Consider the following 23,546-nt stretch of genomic DNA (forward strand, 5'->3'; position numbering starts at 1 on the left):
TTTACAGACCAACTATGTTATATTTACAAAAAATCACAAGTACCGAAGATATAACTGAATTGAAGAAAACAGAACATATCATGTACTTTTTCATTGTGTTTAATTATTTTTTTTCAAATTAGTGTGTTAGTGGCATAAATGTCAACTTGTGTGTACACGTAGAAAAATGGTATTTTTTTTATTATGATTGCTTTCTATTTTGTAAATCGACGAAAATCTTTTGATATTTATATTTGAGTTTACGAGAAAACAATGTATTTAAGATTTCATTAATATCATATTAAAATACTTGATATATTTGTTATTTATGATTATGAATGATATATTTGAATATAAATGACAAATGTTAGATTGTAAACCTTTCAACAATTTATGAATGTAACTAACTCTTGTTATTGCATATCTATTATTGATTCAAGGAATCGAAAATTGTTTCAAAAATTGGGAAGAAAAATAAATTTTGGTCGATCAATATGGTAATGTTTAACTTGTTTTTTCTATTCCAATTTCATGTTTGAACAACAGGTATGTTTAACAGTGCCTAATGTAAAATAGCAAAAAAGTGCATATTTAAATATAAGGTATATAAATATATTTTATTTTATATATTGATAATAATCATTGATTTTATATTTTTTAATATTACTTCCTGTCTTTATCCTTTTATTGTAATCGGTCAGTAATGATTAATCTGTAACAGTACATATTGCCAAAAAATACACGAATACAGAGTTGAAACTATTTTTAAAAATAAAAATATACTCTACGCATAAAAATAACTTTTTAGTAGATATTTTTCTTGTCAAATGTGTTTTTATAATTATTTGACTTAATTACAAACATTAGTTAATATTCAAGTTTAGTTTAAAATATCGAAGAAATGAAATATTATATATTTTTTAATTCATGAAAAGGCGTTAAATTATGCCATAAATCATATTCCCAAGAAATCTACGACACTTAAAATTTCCCACTATGTACTCAGGTTATGTACTAAAGATAATGAAATTGTCCTTGAATTATTAGAAAGTTTTTGCAAATGAGTCGTAGAAATACAAAGGATAATGGTGGACAAGATGGAAAAGGTCATCTCTCATATTTCTATTGTATATTTGTGTACAAAAGCAATAGACTGGACTCTGTCTATGACTAGACTCAGTCTATTGAATAGAGTATTTGACAACGACCTTTTCATTTATAATGTTACCTGAAACATAGAAGGTCTCTGTAAGGCAGATTTGTCGAAAATAGAATTTCTACGGCTTATACCAACTATGTGCAATTACGCACGTATTCAATTTATTGTATCAACTAATGTATATTTAGTTGATTGAGCTGAAAATTCATCGGATGAATACACATTATATTAATTAAAATCACTGTAGTTTGAATGTATGTTAATTAATGAATACCCATTGATTGTCGTATAGCAGAAACCTGTTCATTGTTGGAAAAATTCAAACATTTTTAACAACAAAATTACTGATGAAATTTTTTATGCTATTGATAAATTTATCACTAATTCATTTTTCAATGATAAATGGATATTCTGCAATTTTATTCAATTTTTTAATAAGTTATTCATAAATTCCTTCTTTTATTTGTACAGGGATTAATTGTAATAAATTTTTTTCCATAAAATAGCTATTGATAGATATTCGAAAAATATATCATTTAAAATGATTATTAGAATATGTGCTAGAACTTTTTATTTTTAAAAATTAGTTTCTACTCTTAGCTTGATGATTGTGTCAAGTATTGCATCTCGAGTGATTCCTAATGGGTGTATAAATGTTATAACGGTTAAGTTGTTATGATATGTAATAAAAGCAGTAAATAGGTATCACAGTAATGTGATTGAAAATATTATCAATATCACTTGTTCTGTTCTAATTACGTCTTGACTTCTGTTTCTTCAATCAAAATTTTTTAATTTTTTTAATATTATCAAATTATTATTACTGAATAATTTACCTTTAATAGTAAACTGGTTTAATTATTTAAGATAAATTGTTATTCATGATGATTGCATTCAAATTTTATATTATATTAAATGTTAAATTAGTAAGAATTTGATTTTTTAATCTAACTCAATTAGGAGACATTCTATCAAATACATTATTATCACGTATGGTTCCTTCTTTTCATTATTATTTATTTAATTTTTAATTTTTGCTTTTTTCTGTTTTCAATTCATCCTAAATACCAATGTTACACATATATACTTCATATATAACTGTTAACTTAATACCTTCAATTGTTTACAATCATATTATACTTCTTAAGTTTTTGGTCTCAATGAATTAACCTACGCCTAAATATTGTCTCTGGTTAGAAAACTAAAAATTTTCTTACAAGTTTAAATTTTCAAAAATTTTTCTTTAATCACAAAAAATATTTTTTATAAAAATTATTTATAATTTTGTTTAAATTTTATAAGTTTCAAAAAAGTTACGAATTCTTCGCGGCAATAATTGAAAAATAAAGGACTCTCAATATTTAAAATTCAAAGTAATAATAATAATAGTAGTAACGCTAATAATAATTAACTAATAAGTAATAATATATCAATGATAATAATAATTAAAAATAAATATATAAATGACGATAAAGTCAATTATACCTAACAATTAATACAACATAACCGATTTTCGTCATTTAGACACGAGAGTATTCACATCAACAGTGTATCAAATGACAATTTCTTGTTTTTTTTCAATTCGACAATAATTACAGCAAAAACCTTAAACGTTGATTCCACAACTTTAATCGTATCAGGAAATATGCGAAATCTTTATGAAAATCTGCCATAACATTCGCCATAATAATAAATCTGGAGTTTTTTAAACTCGTGACAATCTCTTCAAATTTATACAAAAAAAGCTAAACTATTTACAATTCTTCTGTTCAATTTCCCAATAAAGAAATTGAATTTATATTATAAATATAAATCAATTCCGTTGATTGATAATCTTGTACATACATATTTCAAGTCTTTCTCTAACACACAGCAAAAAACAATTCACTCAAGAGCCAACCTACGACGATTATTCTTCGACGGTCCCGTAATTTATCATCTCACATTTCTTTATACAGTTGTGGTCAATATCACCAATACGATTTCATATTAATATTACCAATAAAATACTCGTTCAAGAATAATAAAAGTTGTATTCGTTTTTTTACTCTTCAGAAGAAGAAAAATGAATTAATAAAGATATAATTTCATTTCAGGGATAAGTATAGAGATTTAAAATTATATCTACAAAGGTTCTATCATTCGCGACATTGTCTTAATACCTATTCTATTGATAATAATTGTAAAATAAAATTACTAAATTCAACTGCTTATTTAACATGATTTCCAATCCGTCATAAAAATTAACACTTACATAAAGAATAGTAGACTGTAATTAACTTTGATACAAAGTAAATTCTTTAACTTAAAAATATTGCACAAATTGTATTTTATTTTAATGAATAACTGCTATTTATGTTTGAATATCTTCTCTATTATTCAATATTTCAATAATATTGTTGTAAACTTCCTGAGAAGTAATGTAACCTTGCACGAGCATTTAAAATGGATGGAATAGTTATTTTCATACTTTCACACAAGACAATTTAGTATGAAAGTCCGCAAGGTAAGTTTTTTTACAAATTTTAAGAAATAAAGTCGTAAGATTTTTTTGACCACCACTGTTAATCTTTATCATGTCCCGACTCAATTCAAGCGATTAATAAATCATTAATCATTACTTACTCACATAATCCATCTGGCAATTGATCTTTTCATGGAATTAATCCTCTTCATCATTAATTGAATGTAAATTAATAGGACTTTGATAAAAATATAAGAAAATAGTAAGATGAAATGAACACCAACGAATTCTAAAAAGAGTTAAGTAAAAAATAGCGCATAGAATCCGTGTCACAACCAAATTGAGACCGTAAATGAAGAGTGAGAAACAATAACAATAACAACATTAGGATAAAAAAATAGGGTTGTTGTTTCTCTTTTATGATATATTGATATGTATACGACGTAGGGGCCCCCGGTAGAATTAGATTGATTTCCACTGCGGTTTGTGGGGGCCCCTTTGATGTCAGGTAGGCCCACGAGGTACCCACAGTGCTTTACTCTGTTCTTCATCTACTGCAGTTTTAACTTGTGTGCAAATAAATGCAACGTTTACACCGGCAGGAATAATTGCTGTAAAGAATGAAATTATATTAATGAGTTTTATTAAAAAATTAAAATTGAATCAACAAGCTAAATATAAAGAAATGAAACCTCAATTAAAAATAAGAAAGTACATAAATAAATCAGTAATTCAATTGGACTTCATCTATAATAGATCTTTCAACAAATTAAATAGTTGAATTAAAAATAAGTTCAGATTCAATGAATTAATTGAATCATGATAAGAAAATCTTTTATGCAAGTAAATTAATTAAATTTTAATGAATGAAAATTTCAGAATAAGACATGAAGTGAGAAAGTGTTTAGAATAAGAAAATTAATTGAAAACGAATTAAGATTATATAGATGCATAAATTAATTAAATTCAAGCTGTGAAAGTTTTTAGAATAATCTTTAATAGAAGCAACACTGTGTTTTCATTTATTTTTAATGTGAATCAATAAGCCTGGTAATTTTAGTAATTTATAATAAACTCACCAGAAATGTATTGCCTATACTCTGCTTCTACCTTGAGTGCTTGCTCATACATTTCTTTTGCCGCCTTAGCGCTCACTTTATCACTAGGATATCTTGAATCCTTGACTTCTTTTATCTGTTTCGTACTTTTGAACTTAATCAATAAAACTATTGGATAAATTTGATGCTTATGGAGACGCTCCACTGATGCAATTGATATATCCAGAATACAATGTGCACTCTGTAAAAAGAATTTTTTTTTCATTTATTTAATCGACTTCAAAATAATAGTTTGATGTGAATTGAAGTAGGTGTATCTCATATAGCTATGATTGAATAAATTTTAATAGTTTACCTTTGAACATGATTCTTTCACAGCCTGTACAGTTGTACATTCAAAATAACTTCCTTTCTTTCTATAATCGACATAGAGAGAATCACGCAATCCTTGTTCAAGTGTTGCTTGAGAACAGTGCATCGCTTCTGGAAGACATCGAGTAAATTCACCTTGGAATTCTTGAAATAATTTTGTCGCTACACACTCATTTAACGGGCCAATTATCAGTACAGGCCTTAAAGTTGGTACTAAAATAATATAGAGAAATATTATTATAACATGAGAAATAAATCACATAAAATTCTGTTGATGCAAAACTTCGCTTTTCTAATTTTTAAGATAATTTATAAAATAATATGCAATCATAATATTGTTAAAATCAGTGAGAGACATAAAGAATTTAATACTGTATGATATTAAATATAATGAGAATACTTTTGCACCAACCCAGAAATAATTGAAATTTTAATTGAATAAAATATCTTACAATCTAATCTCTCAACACGTTGATAGCTAGCAGGTAGATTCTCTTCATTCAACGTTCCACTATCACTATACCATCCGAGACTGACTCCTGTAAGTTGCGAAAGCTCTTTGCTATCTCTACTCGACGATCTATGATGTTTTTTCCTTCTAAAAAAGCTTCTTCTTGCACTTGTCGTCCCTCTCCTACCGGTGTCTGTTTCCAAATCACCCAGCGACCGTCTTAACAGCAATTCTTCTTCGATTTTAAATTTACTTGGAATAATTCCACATTGCTGTCGTCTACCAGATTGGTCCACTAACCATGCTCTCCAATGTCCTGGAGTTCCATTAAACATTGTATTATCAACGTAAAGAATATCATCTTTGTTGAACCGAAGCTGGAGACTATCTCCTACTTCACCCACTCGATCAAACATGGCTTTAACATAAAAACTATCTCCAGGCTTGTCTTTCACTTCATTGTATCTCTCCGGCATGTATTGAGCAACAAGAGTAACTTTATCCGCAGGTCGAGCTAATTCAAGAGCTGCTTGTTCCGCAGTTGCCTGTCTTAAGTCAACTCCATTATATTCAAGGATGCGATCACCTGTAGTCAATCCCGCTTCTTCTGCAAGACATCCTGGTTGAACTGAGTGAACAAAAATACCTACACCATTACCGCCAACAAGTGAAATGCCAAGATTTGAGCATTTTCTTGTTTCTATAAACAGATATCTAGGATCTAACGTTGGTGGAGTTTTCCTACTTTGTTCTTCTTGCGTAGGACTTCGTACAGTTGCGTTTTGTCGCTGTAATGTCGTGACAGCTTGATTTATTTGCGCACGAGTTAAAGTACTTCCAGCACTCCTTAGTGAATCAATAGTAGCTGAGTTCCTCATACTTTCTAATGTTGCTGAGTTTCTCAATTCTGGTTTTCTTATGTTGATATCTAATGAGGCAGATTGCCGAATCTCTCTCTCCCGTTCTTGAGTTCCTCGAACTTCCATAGAAGCTGAACTTCGTACTTCTCGTTCTCTTATAACTGGTGGCATAAGTGTATTGGGCTTTTCCTTTTCTGGTTCGGATGGCTCATGGGTTTCTAAAGTTGTTTTTCGAAGTGCTTCTGGACTATTACAAGGCGTTGGTGAACCACTACGGCTTGCTCCTTCTTCTCCACCTGCTTCGGAAGGACTTGAAGAACCTGAACTTCCGAGCTCGTTGTACTCTAAATATATAAATAATCCATGACTTTAATTTTTAAAATTCTTTGAGTCGATAAAAAAATTTGCAAGAAGTTTGGGTTGCATAAAACTGCAAATTCATTAGTACTAAACAATTAAATAACATTTAAGAAGGCATTTTTTGACTTTATTAACTGTTAATTTATCAAAAGTTAGAAGTCATAGGAATGAATGAATGAAGATAGGATTCAAAAACTTCAAAAAATTGACGTTTAAATTTTTATCGACTCTGTTAACATCAAGAGATAAAAGAAAAGTGTTAATAAAAAACGTGAAGATGTTATTAAAAGTGTCAATAAAGTGGAAAAGGTTATTAATATCTTGAAAGTTGAAGGAACTCTCTGAAAATATAACTCGCTCTTCCAAATACTTACTATTAGGATTATACTGGACCAGCATAGTAATGGAATTACCACACTGTCTTAGAACATGTGCTGCATGTTCATATGTCGCATTTCTCATATTGATTCCGCACACCTCTAGAAGTTGATCTCCAATTTGTAGTCCGACCTGAGATGCTAGACTATGCTCACTAACTGTGGAAACATAGACTTCACCTTTATTCGAACAAGAGATTTGGATTCCAAGAGGCTCGACAGATTTATCGATATGAACCCTCCTCAGTTCTCCAGGAGCAGGTAACGGTTGTGTGTAATAATCGGACATATTTGTTCGTTTGATGTTCCCACTGCTTCTAATAGTTCCTCCACTACTGCTACCACCAATTCCAGGACTCAAGATTTCCACATGAAAAGTTGGCATAGGACTACCTCTCTCTGATGTCCTCTCAATACTCCCCGTTGACAATTTTCCCACACTACTTTTAGAAGTTACACTAGGATTCGAAGGTATCCTAAACCTCTGATTCTCCTTCTTTCTCGGAAATGTTCCACCTTCATATCCATGAGTGTAAGCCGGCAAATCGTAAGCAATGCCTACTGGATGACCTCGTGGTTTGTGATAGTGCAAATCTACGGAAGGAGTGTGCAAATGTCCGAATCCTGGTTGAGGTCCTGGACTATAAGGGGGCTCAAAACTAAAGGATCTAGAGTCAGGAAGTCCTAAAGACTCTCCAGACTGCGCTGACGGTAAGGACGGAGGTGAGGGATATCGAGATGGCAGCGAGTTTTGCTGGTGCGGGTGTGGATGCGAGTGTGTATAAGGGGGAAACGAGAAATTACCAGCGAGCTGTTGTCTAGGAGCGCTGGATGAAGATCCTGAACCCAACGGGTAAAGTTGAGAGTGAACCCTGTTATGCTGAAGAGCTTCTGGATGGCTTTCATTGCTGCCTGAAGGATACGGCTTTTGAGTACGACGTTTAGCATGACCATAATCGCCCTCTCTGCCAACAGATTTGACAGAAAAGTCGATGCTGGTCTCAGAGGGTGCATGAGATGATCCCAAACTTCTCTCTGTTGCCTCGAAGTCGCTCTTTTTTTCCAGTGACATGTCCTTGAACTGCACCGCCGGCTGGAAAGATTTCTGTCCAAACAATTGTCCGGATTTACTGAAGCTCGGCATAGGGCTTTCTACAGCTTTATAAACTGTGTGACGATTGCTTACGTTTGAAAAATTTGCTAAAGGAATAGGATTAGAAATACGGTTGTAGTTGTAGCTCTCATATTTAGGGGGTTGGTTTAAAAGTACACTGAGTGGAAGCCGTTCCTTCGTTTTCCTAGGATGAAGAATCGTTCCAGTTCCATTTTGAATCAAAGGTCCACCTCTTGCTTTCGGCCACGTCCCTCCATTCTTCTCAATTTTCTCCGTTCCTCTTCGTTTGCTCCTCTTCAAAACTCCATTATTAGTCTTTTTATGATAACTCTCAATAACGGAATCTAATTCTGCAATTGCATCTTGTTCTTGCTCGAAAGTATTTGGACTTGAGTTCCGATGACGTTTTTTCTTATCATCTCTATCCTTACTATGTCTTCTACCACGAACTATGTCAATCTTCTCTCGAATATTCTCCCATGCGTTACTTATTCCACTTGGTTTCTCATTACTAACTGATTTGGAAACCTTATAAATAATTCTATCACCGAAATTCGATGCTATATAACGACGCTCATAATCATCAGAGGTTGCTTTTAGCATCATTCTTTCTTGCTCAGTTTGAGAACAATTATTAACCATTTTCTGTTTATCAGAAGCAAATCCTGTATCTATTGCTTCCAAGCTTAAAACTGACGGTAAAGCAAGCCCTTTTAGAGTCGTTATAGTTATCACATCAATGGAAGTATCGTTTAAAATAGCCATAGCTTCATGCACTGAACTTATTCCATCCATTGGTTTACTGTTAATATTTAAGACTCTATCTCCAACAGCCAAGTTACCATCTTTAGCAGCCACACTTCCTGGAGAAATTTTTGCTATATAAATTCCTATTTCTAAAAATATTCCATGAGGAATAGAACCAACTGGTAATTGAGTTGTCCTTAATGCTCGTCTAGTTAATCGTCGTCTTCTTACAGTCAGTGTAGCTGTACCCATAGTACATGCTCGTAATGTTTCTAAAATCATTCTAGTCGATACTGTTGAACAATCTACATTATTAACACGAATTATACAGTCATTAATTCTCAATTTTCCTTCAACAACACTTCCTTGAGATATTTGAGCGACGTAAACACCTGAATCGTTAGGAGACTGTGGATCTTCTCTACCACCGACAAGTACTATTCCTAGATCCCCATCACCATCTTGACAAAGTCTACTAAGGTCAATTGGAATCGTGATGACATCCCATTCACTGACATTACTTTCTTCATGATATTGATTGGTTCGCAATGAATGATCTCCGCTCTCAATCTTCTCTTGAAGAGCTTTAAGTTCTTTTGAAGCCTCGTTTCGCTGCTTCTTGATGTCATCCGAATCTCTTAAAGCACCCGCAAGCTCAGAAACTGCACGATCTCTTTCTTTTCTCAGTCTTTCACAAAGAGTTCTCATACTTTCACGTTCTAGAACAGTTTTATCCCGTTCACTAAATGCCCAATCTCGTCTTCGTTTAGATACTTCAGCTTCTTGAAGTGCTTCTTCTAATTCTGCTTGCAGAGTATCTACGGATTTTCTTAACTTGTCTAGTTCTAGATTTGCTTGGTCTAAATTGTCCATTTGTTCTTTTTCTCTCTTGGCATAATCCCGAGTATTTGTTTCTCTTTCAGCTTCTTTACTTGCATTATCTCGCTCACGGTTGTAAGTTTTTATAATCTCACGATTTTTATAATCTCTGTTAGATCCTTCAGAATAATCACCAAACTTGAGCCTGAGATCGTTGCATTCCTTGAGAGCTTCATCGCGGTCATGGAGAGCTGATGATATCTCTCGCCTCAAGGTTTCGATTTGATAGGAAAGCGTCTTTTTCTAAACAGAAAATATTCAAAAAATATTAATTTGAAAATATACATTTTTGCTAAACTAATTAATTTAACTACTAGTTATAACAAAAAATTTTAAATAAAAATGAAATGAAAAATTTACCTCATCCACCAATTGTTTATTTTGATTTTCTAAATGAGTTATCTTAGAATAAGCTTGACTTAAATCATCCCCAAGTTTTTCCATTTCTTTATGAACTGTATCTCTTTCACCCATTATCAGGCTGTACTCTTGTAAGGCAGCATTTCTTTCCTCAGATAATCGTTTCATATCCTTACTCGCTTTCATGCGAAGCACCATGGCCTGATTAACTTCTTTTACTGCTTCTTCGTGTTGCTGTTGAAGTTTTGCTAATGCTTCACGGTATTCATTTCTCTCACGTAGAGCTATATCCCATTGTCTTATCGCTGCCGTACATTGTTGTTTTAATCCATTTCTCTCTCTGAAAGCACTGTTACGTTCTTGGACTACATCTTCATACTGCTTTTTCAGTCTGGCTGCTTCTTCTTGTGCTAGCTCCAACTGTTTTAAACATGAAACTATCATTAAAATCTAAAATTTTTAAAAACACTTTTCAACGATTATCCATTGTTTAGTATGTGTAAGTAGCAAGATTTTTACTAAGTCATCAATCAAAGTTTACTCTTCAGATATTAGCATAAATTGTGTTTCCATTGACAATAAATGTCAAGATGCATTATTTATTGGTAATTGAATGACAAGTATAATAATTTCTAATTAATATTATCATCGGGAAGTAATTAAAAAATTTCAAAGTAAAAGGAAAACAAAAATTTGCCTTATTAACAGCAGATGAATGCGTAGAAATGAGATCATCATATCGTTTCCTCAAAGAATCATATTCATCCTTGATTGTCTCATATTTTCTCAAGGCGGAGAGGTAGTGTTGATTGATAGCATCACTATTAGAAGGATCAGCAACAAGAACCTCTTGATTTTGGCATCTAAGTTCAGAAACTTCTTTCTGCAGTGCTTGGACCTCGCGATCGAGTCTTTGTTTATCATTGACCAGGTCTCCATATTTACCCCGAAGAGCTGAGCTCTCTTGAGAAGTTGCCTCCAGCTGATTCATTGCGGCTATGTGTTGTCCTCGATAATACTCCAATTCTTTCATAGTGTGCTCACATCTAATAAATAAAAATAAGAAGGATTAGCCATGTTACAACGGTAATCGACCTTGCTAGTATGAGGACAGTTAATTATAAAACAATTCCACGCTGCAATGAGTCTTCATTTGACTGTTGCTATTTTTATATAAAAAATCAATACTCAACTCTGGGGTATCAAGAGCCCCATGAGTACATTTAAGCGTGTGGATAACGTGACACCGTTAGGGGATAACAGAAGCTTAAGATTAACGCTTATAGTAGATTAAAAAAACATCGAGAAACAGGTCAGGAGTTTTGATCAATACACTATACAGTTGTAAATACAACAACTCTAGGAATATGGATTCAATATTTAATTAGTTAATTCAAATGTTTGCAAACTAGGCCAACAATTTATGTTGTTACTTTGATAATTGGATCATATGAAATAAATTCAATAAACTCATGAAACCAAAATAGAAAAAAAATGAATGAACAAAAAATAAAACAAACCGTCGAATGGTATCAGAGTGTTTATGTCTAAGGAGCTGGAGTTGATGCATGGCTTGATCACATTGTGCTTGCAAACCATCGTAATCACTACGACATTCAGGACCTCCCACTGGACTTCCAACACTGCCATAGCCTCCGCTATCCCCCTCTGCATGCCGTGCAAAACAAAAGATTCGAAAAACGGGATAAAATATACATAACAATTTCATTATTCAAGTACATTTTATTCATGTAAATAATTTCTAATTGTTTGATGATAACTACACTAATTAAAAAAGCTATCTGGAGTTCTTGTAGTGCTTAATTTGCTATGAAAATTAACTTTGCAATAATAATTAATTATAATGGGAAAATTTTTCATATTTTAATTATTAAAAGAAAATTTTATCCCAAATTTCTTTGCACTAATTTATTTACAATAATTAAGTATTGTAAACAAATGGAAAATATCAACTGATAATAATTTTTTTTTTTTGATAATAATTGCGAGGCAAAAGTTCAAAACTTGAATTTAGAAGGAAATTTATACTCTATAACATCAATAATTGTCTATTAAAAACTAATCAATCACTACTTATTTTACATAAAGGGAGAATATATTTCAACTAAAAGGATAAATATATATAAATACATTAATGATTGTTCTTTACTTAAATAGCTTTAATTTCTAAAATTTAATCAGGTAGATGTAAAATCTTACCCATGTTGAGTGCCCCATCTGGAAAAAGGAAAAGATTTTATAGGCTTGATAGCAGAGCTACTTTATTTTATTAAAAAAATTTTATTCATTCGACTCAACAACGGAATGAAAAGTAAACTAATCAATTAATTTTATTATAAAATAAATAACTAAACAGAACATTCTAAAATACATGGATGACTTTGATATATAAATATTGGTATTTTTGTATCAACAACTGACTGGTTAACTCGTGTAAAAATGTAACTAGTTACTGAGAGAAAAATAAACTTCTAGCTTTCACTCAGAAAAGAAACTCTTGGTTACACATGGAAGCACTAGTGTTTTTTTCTATCATAAATTAAACGAATAATTAACAACTTCTTTCAGATGAAAGAAAGTAATAATGAAAGTATTTAATGTATGTGATGATAAAAAAAATAATTAAACTTACCGCTACTTCCAGCACTGTCCAGGGAAGATGCTCCAGAAGCCATGACTTCTGTCCCCTGTTTTTTCCTTAATGGAACTGGATTATAATTTTTATTTTTAACATGGGCACTTGTCCAGCGATTTGTACGCTAGATTTTTCCTGCAAATTAAGCAACACACACTATATTTTACGCTAGAATGAACCCTTTGTCATTCTATACCATCAAAAGGCGATCTTCGCGATGACATTTCTCATTCAAATTTATTCGATAACGCGGGAAAACGTTTATTAATTATTATTTTATCATTTGTCAACATTTTTTCAATCAATTATCACTACTTTCTTATTTTTCCATGGATCGTATTACTGATAGACTACAGGTGATCTCCACAATTCAGGTATTTCCCTGGAGTTCAGGGCATTCAATGCAGCTTAAATCGAGAGCTTATGTTTTCCGAATGGTCGTAGATCTCTACTCTGTTTCTTGATGATGTGTCGCGAGTAAACGGCTAAATTTTGCAATAAATCCAATTTTCAGTTGAAATTATTGGCACTTGTAGCAACGTTTAACTTAAAAATAAACCACTAGTTTAAAATTAATTAATAATTAGATTTTTAATAATTTATAAAATTTTTTTAACAATTATTGACCTGCAAGAAACTTGTTCTAAGACTTGTTGAACAGCAACCATCAATAAATTCAGATTTATATTACATGATGATAAAATGTCATCGCAACACTAATCACCATTCAATTGACTAACTTTTTATTTAATTTAATCACAATTTCGTTTACATCTTGATTCTCACCTGCTACACCAACTAGCCTGACAATTAGCCATTTTCATCCACCAACTACGGGATATTCTATTCACACACGACGTTGTCGGTAATAAACATTATTTTCGTTTCAGAGCTGTAGTTTAGTACTTTGCCACCTGTGGCGTCATGTATTTTTTTCTAACGAACAATATGGCGACCCGTTATAGCGCCATCTTTATTAGTTGTTTACGCAATTTATTCTTCAATAAAAAAATTCTTTTTCAAGTTACTTAATTTCATAAAATATTATCCATTTATATATTAAATGATGTCTGTAATGTAAACAAACATTGTTTTTAACAGAAAGTTTATGAGGTTATAGTTAATTTTCATCGATCGATTTCATTTGACAGTTGGTAAACATTTTGATTAAATGGATTGTTTGTTATTGTTCCAAAAACTAAACAGAATAAACAAATTTTTGTTAACTCCATCAATTTTTTAATAATTTCGAGAGAATTTTATTGGATGATTCGAAGCAACATTAATATTTAAATTATAATTTCATAAAATTTCATTTGTTATTGATAAAAATTAATTAGTATTATTGAAATATATTTGTTGAATAATTATGGACTTATTTATGAATTTTTTTACAGTAAAAATGACTAGTAGAGGATATAAATCTAAAACGGGAGATGATGATGAAGTAATCCTGAGTTTTGATGATTGTTTGCTCCGAAAAAGTGATGTTAATTTACTTAAAGGTCCTTTTTGGTTAAATGATGCGATTATTGGTTTCTATTTCACTTATTTGGAAAAATCTACTCATACATTTGAAGATAACGGATATGACAAAATAAGAGGAAAAGTAAAATATTTCAGTCCAGAAATAACTCAATTTTTAAAAATGGTTAAATCAGTATCAGAATGTTCAATGATGCTGGATTGTGTGATTACTAAAGATATCCAATTTATATTTTTTCCTCTGAATGATTGTCAAAAATATGATGATGCTGGAGGAACTCATTGGAGTCTTTTAGTTTATTCAAACCCGGAAGACAAATTTTTCTATCTGGATTCTATGAAGTCTGATTATAATCGGTCAATGGCTAAATCATTTGCCAATGGAATCAATGAGTACCTTATTACGAATAATTTAAAAAATACTCAATCAACTTCAATGAGCTTTAAAGATATACAATGCCCTCAACAAACTAATGGTTATGACTGTGGAGTATTTGTGCTTACCTATGCTGAAATAATATTACAGCACGTTAAATCTAATTTAAAAGTTGAGGGATGTAATTTTAGTAATGTGAATAAATTAGTTTCATCTCAACGATCAAAACTATTAACTCTTATTGACGATCTTAAAAATAAAGACAGTTGATTATAATTATAAAAATACGCTTCTGTACAATTAATTATAATAAAATAATTTTTTATATAACTCACGTTTTCAGTCATTTAAATCATTAGAAAATTAATGAGTAATATCTTTACCACATGAAAGAAAGTTAAGTAAAAATAATTATATAAGAGCAAACCGAGTAATACTTCGATTGCAAATTACGTATTTATCATCTAATTTTAAAAGTAAATGAAACAATAATATAAACAGAAGTAATCACGACTTTTTTAAGTAATTTGTTTATTTTTTATTAAATGAAAAACAGTATTAGTGTTATTTGTTCCAATAACAAATATACACAAGAAAAATAGAAATAATAAAAAAACTGTTTACAGTTAAAATGAACAATTAATGCCATTCACAAAAGATATGTCTCATTTGTTCAATACTCCACAGGATGTAATGGTGTTTATACATGAGTCACAGCTTCAATTAGTTTAATTATTTCTTTCGCGCATTAAATATTAAATATAAAATATACATTCGTATTTTTTTAATAATTTTTAATATTATTAATATATTTTATTTTTTCTCTTCTCTCACTATACAATAGACACGTATTTCTCTTTTATTTTTTATTCATTATTAACTTAGTATTTATTTGTTATCAATCTACATGTAATCTATTTCTTTGATTTTGGAAGGCCAGCATAAAAATCACGAAAAATGGTAAACTTAGTTAAGTTATTATCTATTTCATGGTGTTATTTTCCTTCAACATTTAATTGTTTAAATATTTCTTTTTATTTAAAAAGAGAACAATGCGAGCTCTGATAGCCGCTAATGATTATATCATTAACATTTTTTGTACATTTTATATTACTAAAAATAATATAATTTGTAATACAAGTAACTTTTTTTAATACGATTAGATCGAAGTTTTTAAAGCCTCACTTAATAAGCAAGTTTTTTTTCTATATTTGTTTAAACAAATTATTTACACAAGTGGGAAAGTATTCGCTGGTCTTAGTTATATGTCAGATCATTTGAATATGTTCTTTGCTTATTGTAGGCAGTGGTGCAATGTAAAATTGAAAAATACAATGGAATAAAATCAGAGATATAAAAAAATTTTGGAAATATGCTTTAGACATATTTTGTTATTGGAATATGCACTTCTAACTTTTTGTGTGTGCTTCTATTCATTAAAATATATAAAGTACAAAAGAACAAAATAAATGAATTAAGTTTGAAGAATCAACGAAAATCATGGTTTATATGTTAAACTTTGGTATATGCATTAGTACCGATAGTTATAAATAAAATTATTAAATATTCTAAAGATCGATCCCATTATACATAAAACTTAAATCAATAGTCATAATAACAACAACTTCAACTATTATTAATGAGATGGTTATAAATGTGTGAGAAAAAGAGAAATTCTTAAAATTAATGAATTAAATATAAAAAGGCTTATTCAATCGGGCAATTAATAATTATAATATTGACAGCAATTACAATAACAAAAGCAAATAACTTATAAATTTATTGATAAAAAAATTTGGTTTAGAGCTTATATTGATTCATTATAAATAAATCAAATTTTTTTATTAAATTGAGGCCTCTTCAATTTATTTCTTATCTCTCTTATCAGTTTAATATATTTTTTTTTTGTATTCTTATACTGAGTATGATTGGAAATGATAAAAAATAGTAAAAACAAACCTCAATTTTATGAAGTATATCGCAATACATTTAAACTTCCTACTCAAATATTACGACAATCGTAACAATAGAGATATTGAATGAGGAAAGGAACACTGTAAATAATTTAAGCAATATTTTGCACATACTAAGTGTCTTATGAGAGCTAATACGACGACACTAAGTGATCGCACATATATCTTGAAATTTCACTCAACTGTTTTCTTTGTTAAGATCGTTATTTTCTTTATTATTATCATAGTTTATGTTCATTTTTACACTATTCTATCCTAATTTCCTTATCCCTGGTCTAAATTCAAATATCTAGACTAAAATACAAGAATTTTAGTTGCATACTTTTTTCTCTCTATACACTGACTATTAAATGGTGCTGATTTATCTTAATCCTACAGAAATAAATAATCTGATAAATATTTCTCTAGTTGGACACAATTATTTCGATTGAACTTATCAATCAATTTTCATTCTTATAAGAGACACTGGAGAATCATTTTTCTTTAGTTTTTTTTCTATTTATCTCCTGCAGATGTCTTGGAGATCACGTCAATATATTTTCTCAATTTTTTAATCTAATATAATATTCTAACAATTGCAAAAAAATAATCTATAAGTGAGTGTATACACGCTAAATGTTTGGATATTTTATACTGTAGATGCTTGCTGATTGTTGTTGTCCAACGGAATACTGGATGAGCACTCTTTGAGCATTGCTCTGAGTCGTAAAATTTCTTTGGATGCTGCTGTCAAGTCTGATTGAAGCTGCAACTCTTTTTCGCGAAGTCGTTTTATATCTCGTTGGCATGTCTGAAAAACCCAATACAATTATCAGTTAATACCCTATAAACTTAATTACTAAATTAAACCTTTTTTATATATCCATGATAAATAATTAACGGAAGATATTTAATTTAATAATTGTAAAATTAAAAAGTTAGTATTGAGATAGTTGATAAACTACTTTAATTTTTGAAATGAGTCTATTCAGAGGTTGAAAATTATTTGTAACTTGTTTCAATATATATGTGTATAAATATGGGCAATACTATTATTTAAGTATTCGACTGGATTTGAGGAATCAAGGAAATACTTTTGGAGGTTTCTAATAAAACTTGAATTATGATAAAAATGACAAATGATGTTAGAAAAAAATAAAAATTTCAAAAGAAGTATCAAGGACCTTAAGGATTAAAGATGTAAATAAAGCAATAATACAAGAAACTTACCACATTCTGCCTTAATAAGTCCAGTTTATCACACTTCAACCTTGTAACTTCTTGCCTTAAATTTTCCATCTCATTAGTTCCATTCTTAACATTATTACACCTCGTAGTTTCATGAGTCTCTGCTGAACTCATTGACTCTAATCCAGTGTCACTGTCAGGGTAAACTGCTTGATCTAACTCGAGTTCGCTATTTAACGAACTGTCATCGCTTTCAGACACGACTCTTTGTGCTATCTCTGGTTTCTCAGGCCTGTCATCTCTTTTCCTGATATTCTCATGAGTAAGACGCGGAAAGGTTGTATTGGTGGGATTTTTTTCAATTGTTCCAACATCATTATTAACTACGGAAGTTTGTTGGACTGATTCTCGTTTGTCAACGTCATCTTGCTGCAATGTTGTTAAACTGCTACTGTCTTGGTTGTCAGTATTAGACAAGCTGCTGTCTTGGCTTCCTAAACTTGGACTTCCGCGATCTGAATCCCTTCTCAAAGTCAAATCCGGAGATCCTAAAGGACTAGATGGTTCGATAGATCGTTTCCCACTCATCTTTGTGGTCGATTGTCTATTACTTGGCGGACTTGGTTCAGATTGACCTTTTTTAGCTAACTGTTGAGGTACACTTTCAGTCGAAGCATTTCTCACTCGTGATATTAAAGCTTTTCGCACTGTGTCGATGAATCGAGAACCACTTCCGCCACCTGAACTCGGTGCTTCACTAGTTGTTGGACTAACTGGGCAAGTTCCTGATCCAGAAAGACCCAGTCCCGAACCCAAAAATTCACTTGTTTTTGTTTGAAGATCTTCCACTAGAGATTCTAAGAGAGCTGACCGAGTTCTCAACTGAAATAAAATATTAATTATTATTAAACTTGTATAAAATTGTTGATAATAATTAATTTGATAGCTCAAAGTTTATAAAAACTTATCAACAAAACTGAAAAACTTTAAGAATTTACTTTTATTCAATATCGATCTACAACAATCCCGAGATTTTTAAAAAGTTTCACTTTTAAAAGTTACTTATATTTTTGCTATAAACTAAAGTTTCAAAACAATGATATCATCTCTTCGACCAAACTTAAGACTTTTCGTTAATATTTTCACAAAGACTTATTGGACTAATTGTTTGCATATAATAAATGTTCAGAGAGCTCTGCAGATACTTCTTGCCGTAATTCTATTTATTGCTGTTTAATTTTCACGGAATGAAGAGTGAAATAGTTATGAAGCAATATTTCTATCGAGTTTTAATGCTGAATAAGATTCTCGGATTTAGTAAGGACGCTCACCTCAAGTTTCGCAAACTTTTCCGCCTTGTAAGCGGAGTTCTCTGCATTTACGAGTTTCGTGAGCAAAAACTCTTTGAACTCGACGCCCCGAAGAAAGACCGCAGGCGTTGGTAACGCTGGTCCGAACCAGGGAACATCATCTCTGGCTGTAATGCTTACTTTGTACCTAAATGAATCAAAGAAAACACAATTAGTCCTTATTCTTTCCTCACATTTATCGGATTTCTTTTGTAATATTTTTTTTCTATTCTTTTATTTTCAGCAAATACTATGGCCATCTGCATAAAAGTAAATACCTTGTATTAGGTGAGCAAGGGTCGATGACTTGGACTACGATAAAAGCATGAAGGAAGTGACTCGCAATCATATCAGGACTAAATGGTGTTGGCTCCTCTTGGAATATTATAGCTACGATGTCGTTACCGATATGTCGCTTACGTTGTAGTTGTTGAGAATCTCCAGGACTATAGGGGAGCAATGAGGCAACATGGAAGAGAACTTCACGACCTCGAAATACTTCGTAAACTGCTGAATCGCCTGTTTGACCATGTCTCGTGTCTAGACCACCTCGATACCTGATGAGACAAGTACGAAAGTCATTTTTTCATTCTATTATAATTAAAACTAGACACGTCTTCATTTCTTTTTTTCAATCCAAAAGATGATTAAAAATCAATTTTACTCTAGATATTAACTATTACATTTTTAGAAAGTTTCATTGAGGCAATCTTTTAATTACTAAAAGGTTTTTGTTTTTGTTTCGACTGTTTATTTTCTTCGAATTCATGTCAATTAAGGTTAATTGATTTTTTAAATGGCTTAGTAATGAAAAAGTGATTTAATTTTTTTTATAAAACTTATTCTCACCCTTTATGATCTTTTAGGTCTATTTTTTGTCCTAGTAAATCTAAGAATTCTTGAAAGGCCGGCGTTATTTGACGATTGCCAAATAATTGCTCTTCAGTAACTTGTCCAGCTCGTTGATGCAGTACACCAAATTTGAATCTGCTCACCAAAGCATGTTCGTCATAACGAGCAATTAGAGTACCAGCACCCGAGCAAACAACTGGCATCAATGTACTGACATTGAGAGATTCATTAATCGCCTGAAATAAAAAATAAAAATAGAAGTAAGGATAAACATTTTATTATTATTGTATCTTATCAAAGAAAGCAGTAGTAATTACGTATATTCAACAAGGTCTTTCCTTTTTTACTATGCCGGATGTTAGAGTTGATATTATTTATTACGCGATTGATTATAAACACACGTAATTCATAAGTATCAATTAGTGTTTTTTTTTTAAATGAATATGTAAGGTTGTTGAAAATTAAATTTTTTCAAGACATAAATAAATCAATTTGTTATGAACGGATAAAAAAATAATATTTTCTAATGTTTTTAAATATACTAATAAATTAAGTACCTTGACCATTTTTGCTGGGGACGGATTTGGACCAAGATTAATTGCTGGAACAAGTTCATGAGTTGATCCAGCTCGAATACGAAGTAATACTCTCCAGTGTTCTTGACCAGCTACAGTTTCTGCTTTTATCGAGACTAAAACCGGCCCATTTTCAGAGTCCCTGCCCACAAGATTCACATGCTCCTGCAAAAAAACAAGTACATGAAGTTCGATGAACACATGTTGCAAAAAATGATCAAAAAATATATATTCTCAGAGTAAAAGAGATCCAATTAATGACCTGTAGACGTTCTTTTAATGTTCATATATTTTTTTGTGAATAATTTACGTCATAATTGTACGAGCAAAAACACAGGTGTTGTTCTGGAGTTTCTAAAAAATTTAACAAACATTCTTTCATACCATTGCGGTTTATTTTCTTTTACTTTTATGATGCTCGTGAACTTGAGCTATTTTTCAGGCATTTCATTAAATGAGCGCAGAGTAAATTAGGAATATGTTATAACAGAAGAAAATAACACTTGTAAATTTATGATAAGATTGTTATAGAGATGTAAAAAATTATACATAATTGTTTTTTATTTAAATTAACAAAAAAAACAATGATAAACAATGACAAACATCTATTCATTATTTATTAATAACTAGGTACTGTTATATAATATAATTAAATATTCCATTCCAATCAATAGAATATGATATTCTAACTAATGAATTTTTCTTTGTTTTCATTTAAGTAATTATCAACTCTCCATTACTTGATGATGTAGCGATAAAAGTATTATTAAAAAAATTTGCTATTGAATCTTAATTAAGATTCTTAATTAAAACCTCAAGAATTGATGAGCTTAACTGTATTATTTTAAAAACAAATTCAAAAGTTGTGTGAACTTTTAAGAAGTGGGTTAAGAAATCTTTTGTAACAGACATTATCTAAGAAATTAATTGATCCGGAGAAACTTTTCTGTATGAAAATATACACTCACAATGCTTGGAAATGCATAGCATGGAATGAAAAAATATAATTTTTAAAACAGATTAGATACTGATACATAATTTAGAAAAGATTATATATTATTTATCAGTTGATTTTATTCCTACGGAAGTGGTTGTATAGTTGCGTCAGTCTAGTTACCATGTTATATGTCTATGAACTAGGTATGTACTGCAGAGGTTGCACTCGTTGTGCGTGCATGCATGCAATATGCGTGCCTATTGTCAACGATAGCCCGTGAGGTACGTTTAGAGCAATAATATTGTATATTGGGGTTACACGGACTGATGATGAAGTATCTAAGTATTTGCTGTACTGCATATAACCTTGTATTAAAAAATTAATGAGTAGAACTTTCTTTTTTTTTTTATATGAAATTTTATTATGCGAACAATCTATTTCCGAATTTATTCAAATTCAGCGAAATTATTGTCCCTCTTTTTTGTTAATTAAAGGACATAGTAAACTTTAATACCATTTTTTAGGTATTCTAATTGAAAAAAAAATAAATAAGAATGTGGATAAAATTTTTACTAACTGTAAACTTCATTTTTAAAAACTTTTAAAGTAAGCGGACTATTCTTTTAGATTAAATTTTTGTTACCAAAGCTTTTATTATTACTAATAAAAAAATATTTACAAACATAATTTGCTTGATTAAAATGGCCTAGATTGTTTAATAACTTTCTATTGTCAATGAAATGAGCAAAAAAAGTGTTAATAAGTGTAATGAGATTAAAAATTTTTTAATAAATTATTTTACTATCGAATAAACATATTGCATCCGGATGAAAAAAAAAATTTTTTTATCCTAAAACTGAAACTGAAATAGTCAAGAAACCTATTTCGTAAAAAAGGTATTTTTAATTCAATGATAAGAGTGTTATCAACTACTGCTCAATTATTTGTTGTTATTTGTATAAAGTTTACTAAAAAATTTCTGTATATTCTGTATAAGTATGTAATCCTTCTTTCATCTTTATCGATGTACTTAATTTTTAGAAAAATAACTATGAGATCATGGATTTATAGAAAATAATTATGATAAAACATGTATAATAGCTAACAATACATGTAGGCTTTACATAATCGTTAGTATAAGTTAATAGAAAATTGATGTGCAGTTAAAAAGATAAGTAAGGCATGTAGGAAAAATGGTAATAGTTGATGCATATAAATGTATTGAACTAATAACTGAGTTATTATTTAATCAAGGGTCAATAGAAGGTTTGATACAAAATACTAACAATAATTATTGTTGTAACTTATAATGAACGAATGTCAATATGAAAGAGAATGTGAAGAGCCATCTCTTCTGTATCTTACTTCTTCTAAGTCAATCGATTTGAAAATATTCACCATCTGGAATACGTATACACATTCCAGATCGAAAGCTTCAGGGTAATTCGAGGTGTCAGATACACTCTGGCTTAACTTGAAACCACCAAAACTACAAGACATTTTGGCTTCAGTCCAATTTGTATATTTTAAACATCCGAATTGGAGACCAGCATCGATTATCCAGTTTAACTCAAAAAAATATAAATTCTACTATGAAGAAAAAATGAAATAAAAATATTTCAAATAAAATCGGCCTTTATCTTTCTATAAAATGCCGAGATAAACTCTCGATTGGTTGCATTTGGCAAAAATCCAGTCAAATATTTTACTGATCAATTTTTTTGTCTTTTTCATTCACGTGATAAATACGGTGAATTTAAAGACTAGAATGCAAACCGTGTAAATCAAAGTTGTTTGACGAATAGTCGTTGATATTTTTATCAAATAATAAAACAAGATTGTAAAACTGGTTTATTATTTGATGATATAATTTTCGACTTTGAATCAATAAATTGACTCAATTTACGCTGAATATATATTAAAAAAAAAAAACCATCTCTGGGGTCCACGAAAATTTAGAATCAAGTAAAATATTCAGACAATTTTGAAAAAGATA

General features: G+C 30.4%; 3 protein-coding genes across 17 annotated transcripts in view; 1 reads left to right on the forward strand and 2 right to left on the reverse strand.

Moving 5' to 3' along the window:
* Nucleotides 1-1,600: 1,600 nt before the first annotated feature.
* On the reverse strand, nt 1,601-13,739 carry Dlg5 (Discs large 5). 9 transcript variants are annotated; one of them, XM_035078645.1, is made up of 12 exons: nt 13,623-13,739; nt 12,834-12,971; nt 12,401-12,418; nt 11,701-11,848; nt 10,878-11,226; nt 10,181-10,600; nt 8,267-10,063; nt 7,078-8,173; nt 5,485-6,687; nt 5,016-5,245; nt 4,682-4,901; nt 1,601-4,213 (listed from the first exon to the last, which is right to left on the reverse strand). In XM_035078645.1, the coding sequence occupies exons 2-12, from the start codon at nt 12,874-12,876 to the stop codon at nt 4,107-4,109; spliced, it is 5,631 nt and encodes a 1,876-aa protein (XP_034934536.1). In that variant the 5' UTR covers nt 12,877-12,971; nt 13,623-13,739; the 3' UTR covers nt 1,601-4,106. The 9 variants fall into 9 exon arrangements, with proteins under 9 accessions (XP_034934536.1, XP_034934535.1, XP_034934539.1 ...); XM_035078644.1 differs by having other exon boundaries at nt 7,078-8,185; XM_035078648.1 differs by having other exon boundaries at nt 7,885-10,063.
* A 67-nt stretch (nt 13,740-13,806) lies between these two features.
* LOC118064212 (sentrin-specific protease 8-like) lies at nt 13,807-14,979 on the forward strand. Of its 2 annotated transcripts, none has more exons than XM_035078649.1 (2): nt 13,807-13,990; nt 14,234-14,979. In XM_035078649.1, exon 2 carries the CDS (start codon nt 14,239-14,241, stop codon nt 14,965-14,967), a length of 729 nt encoding a protein of 242 aa, XP_034934540.1. In that variant the 5' UTR covers nt 13,807-13,990; nt 14,234-14,238; the 3' UTR covers nt 14,968-14,979. The 2 variants fall into 2 exon arrangements, with proteins under 2 accessions (XP_034934540.1, XP_034934541.1); XM_035078650.1 differs by having other exon boundaries at nt 13,807-13,986.
* A 1,876-nt stretch (nt 14,980-16,855) lies between these two features.
* LOC118064220 (rap1 GTPase-activating protein 1-like) overlaps nt 16,856-23,546 on the reverse strand; it is an 80,574-nt gene continuing 73,883 nt past the window's right edge. For all 6 annotated transcript variants that reach the window (XM_035078672.1, XM_035078674.1, XM_035078677.1 and 3 more), the window contains 6 exons: nt 20,596-20,778; nt 20,036-20,274; nt 19,465-19,743; nt 19,169-19,334; nt 17,880-18,719; nt 16,856-17,460 (listed from right to left, as the gene is read on the reverse strand). In XM_035078672.1, the coding sequence (XP_034934563.1) occupies nt 17,299-17,460; nt 17,880-18,719; nt 19,169-19,334; nt 19,465-19,743; nt 20,036-20,274; nt 20,596-20,778 (1,869 nt within the window). In that variant the 3' untranslated portion in view covers nt 16,856-17,298. The remainder of the gene's footprint in view (nt 17,461-17,879; nt 18,720-19,168; nt 19,335-19,464; nt 19,744-20,035; nt 20,275-20,595; nt 20,779-23,546) is intronic.

This window comes from Chelonus insularis, unplaced genomic scaffold (genome assembly GCF_013357705.1).
Source record: "Chelonus insularis isolate UGA/USDA-ARS -01 unplaced genomic scaffold, ASM1335770v1 contig_16_pilon, whole genome shotgun sequence".
Taxonomy (NCBI): domain Eukaryota; kingdom Metazoa; phylum Arthropoda; class Insecta; order Hymenoptera; family Braconidae; genus Chelonus; species Chelonus insularis.

Coding starts and splice junctions, on each gene's coding strand:
- Dlg5 (XM_035078640.1), bottom strand. CDS start 12,876: ATGGCTTCTGGAGCATCTTCCCTGGACAGTGCTGGAAGTAGCG. Junction 11,227..11,700: donor CACTCTGATACCATTCGACG/GTTTGTTTTATT, acceptor TTTATTTATTAG/ATGTGAGCACACTATGAAAG. Junction 10,064..10,180: donor ATAAACAATTGGTGGATGAG/GTAAATTTTTCA, acceptor TTTTCTGTTTAG/AAAAAGACGCTTTCCTATCA.
- LOC118064212 (XM_035078649.1), top strand. CDS start 14,239: ATGACTAGTAGAGGATATAAATCTAAAACGGGAGATGATGATGAAGTA.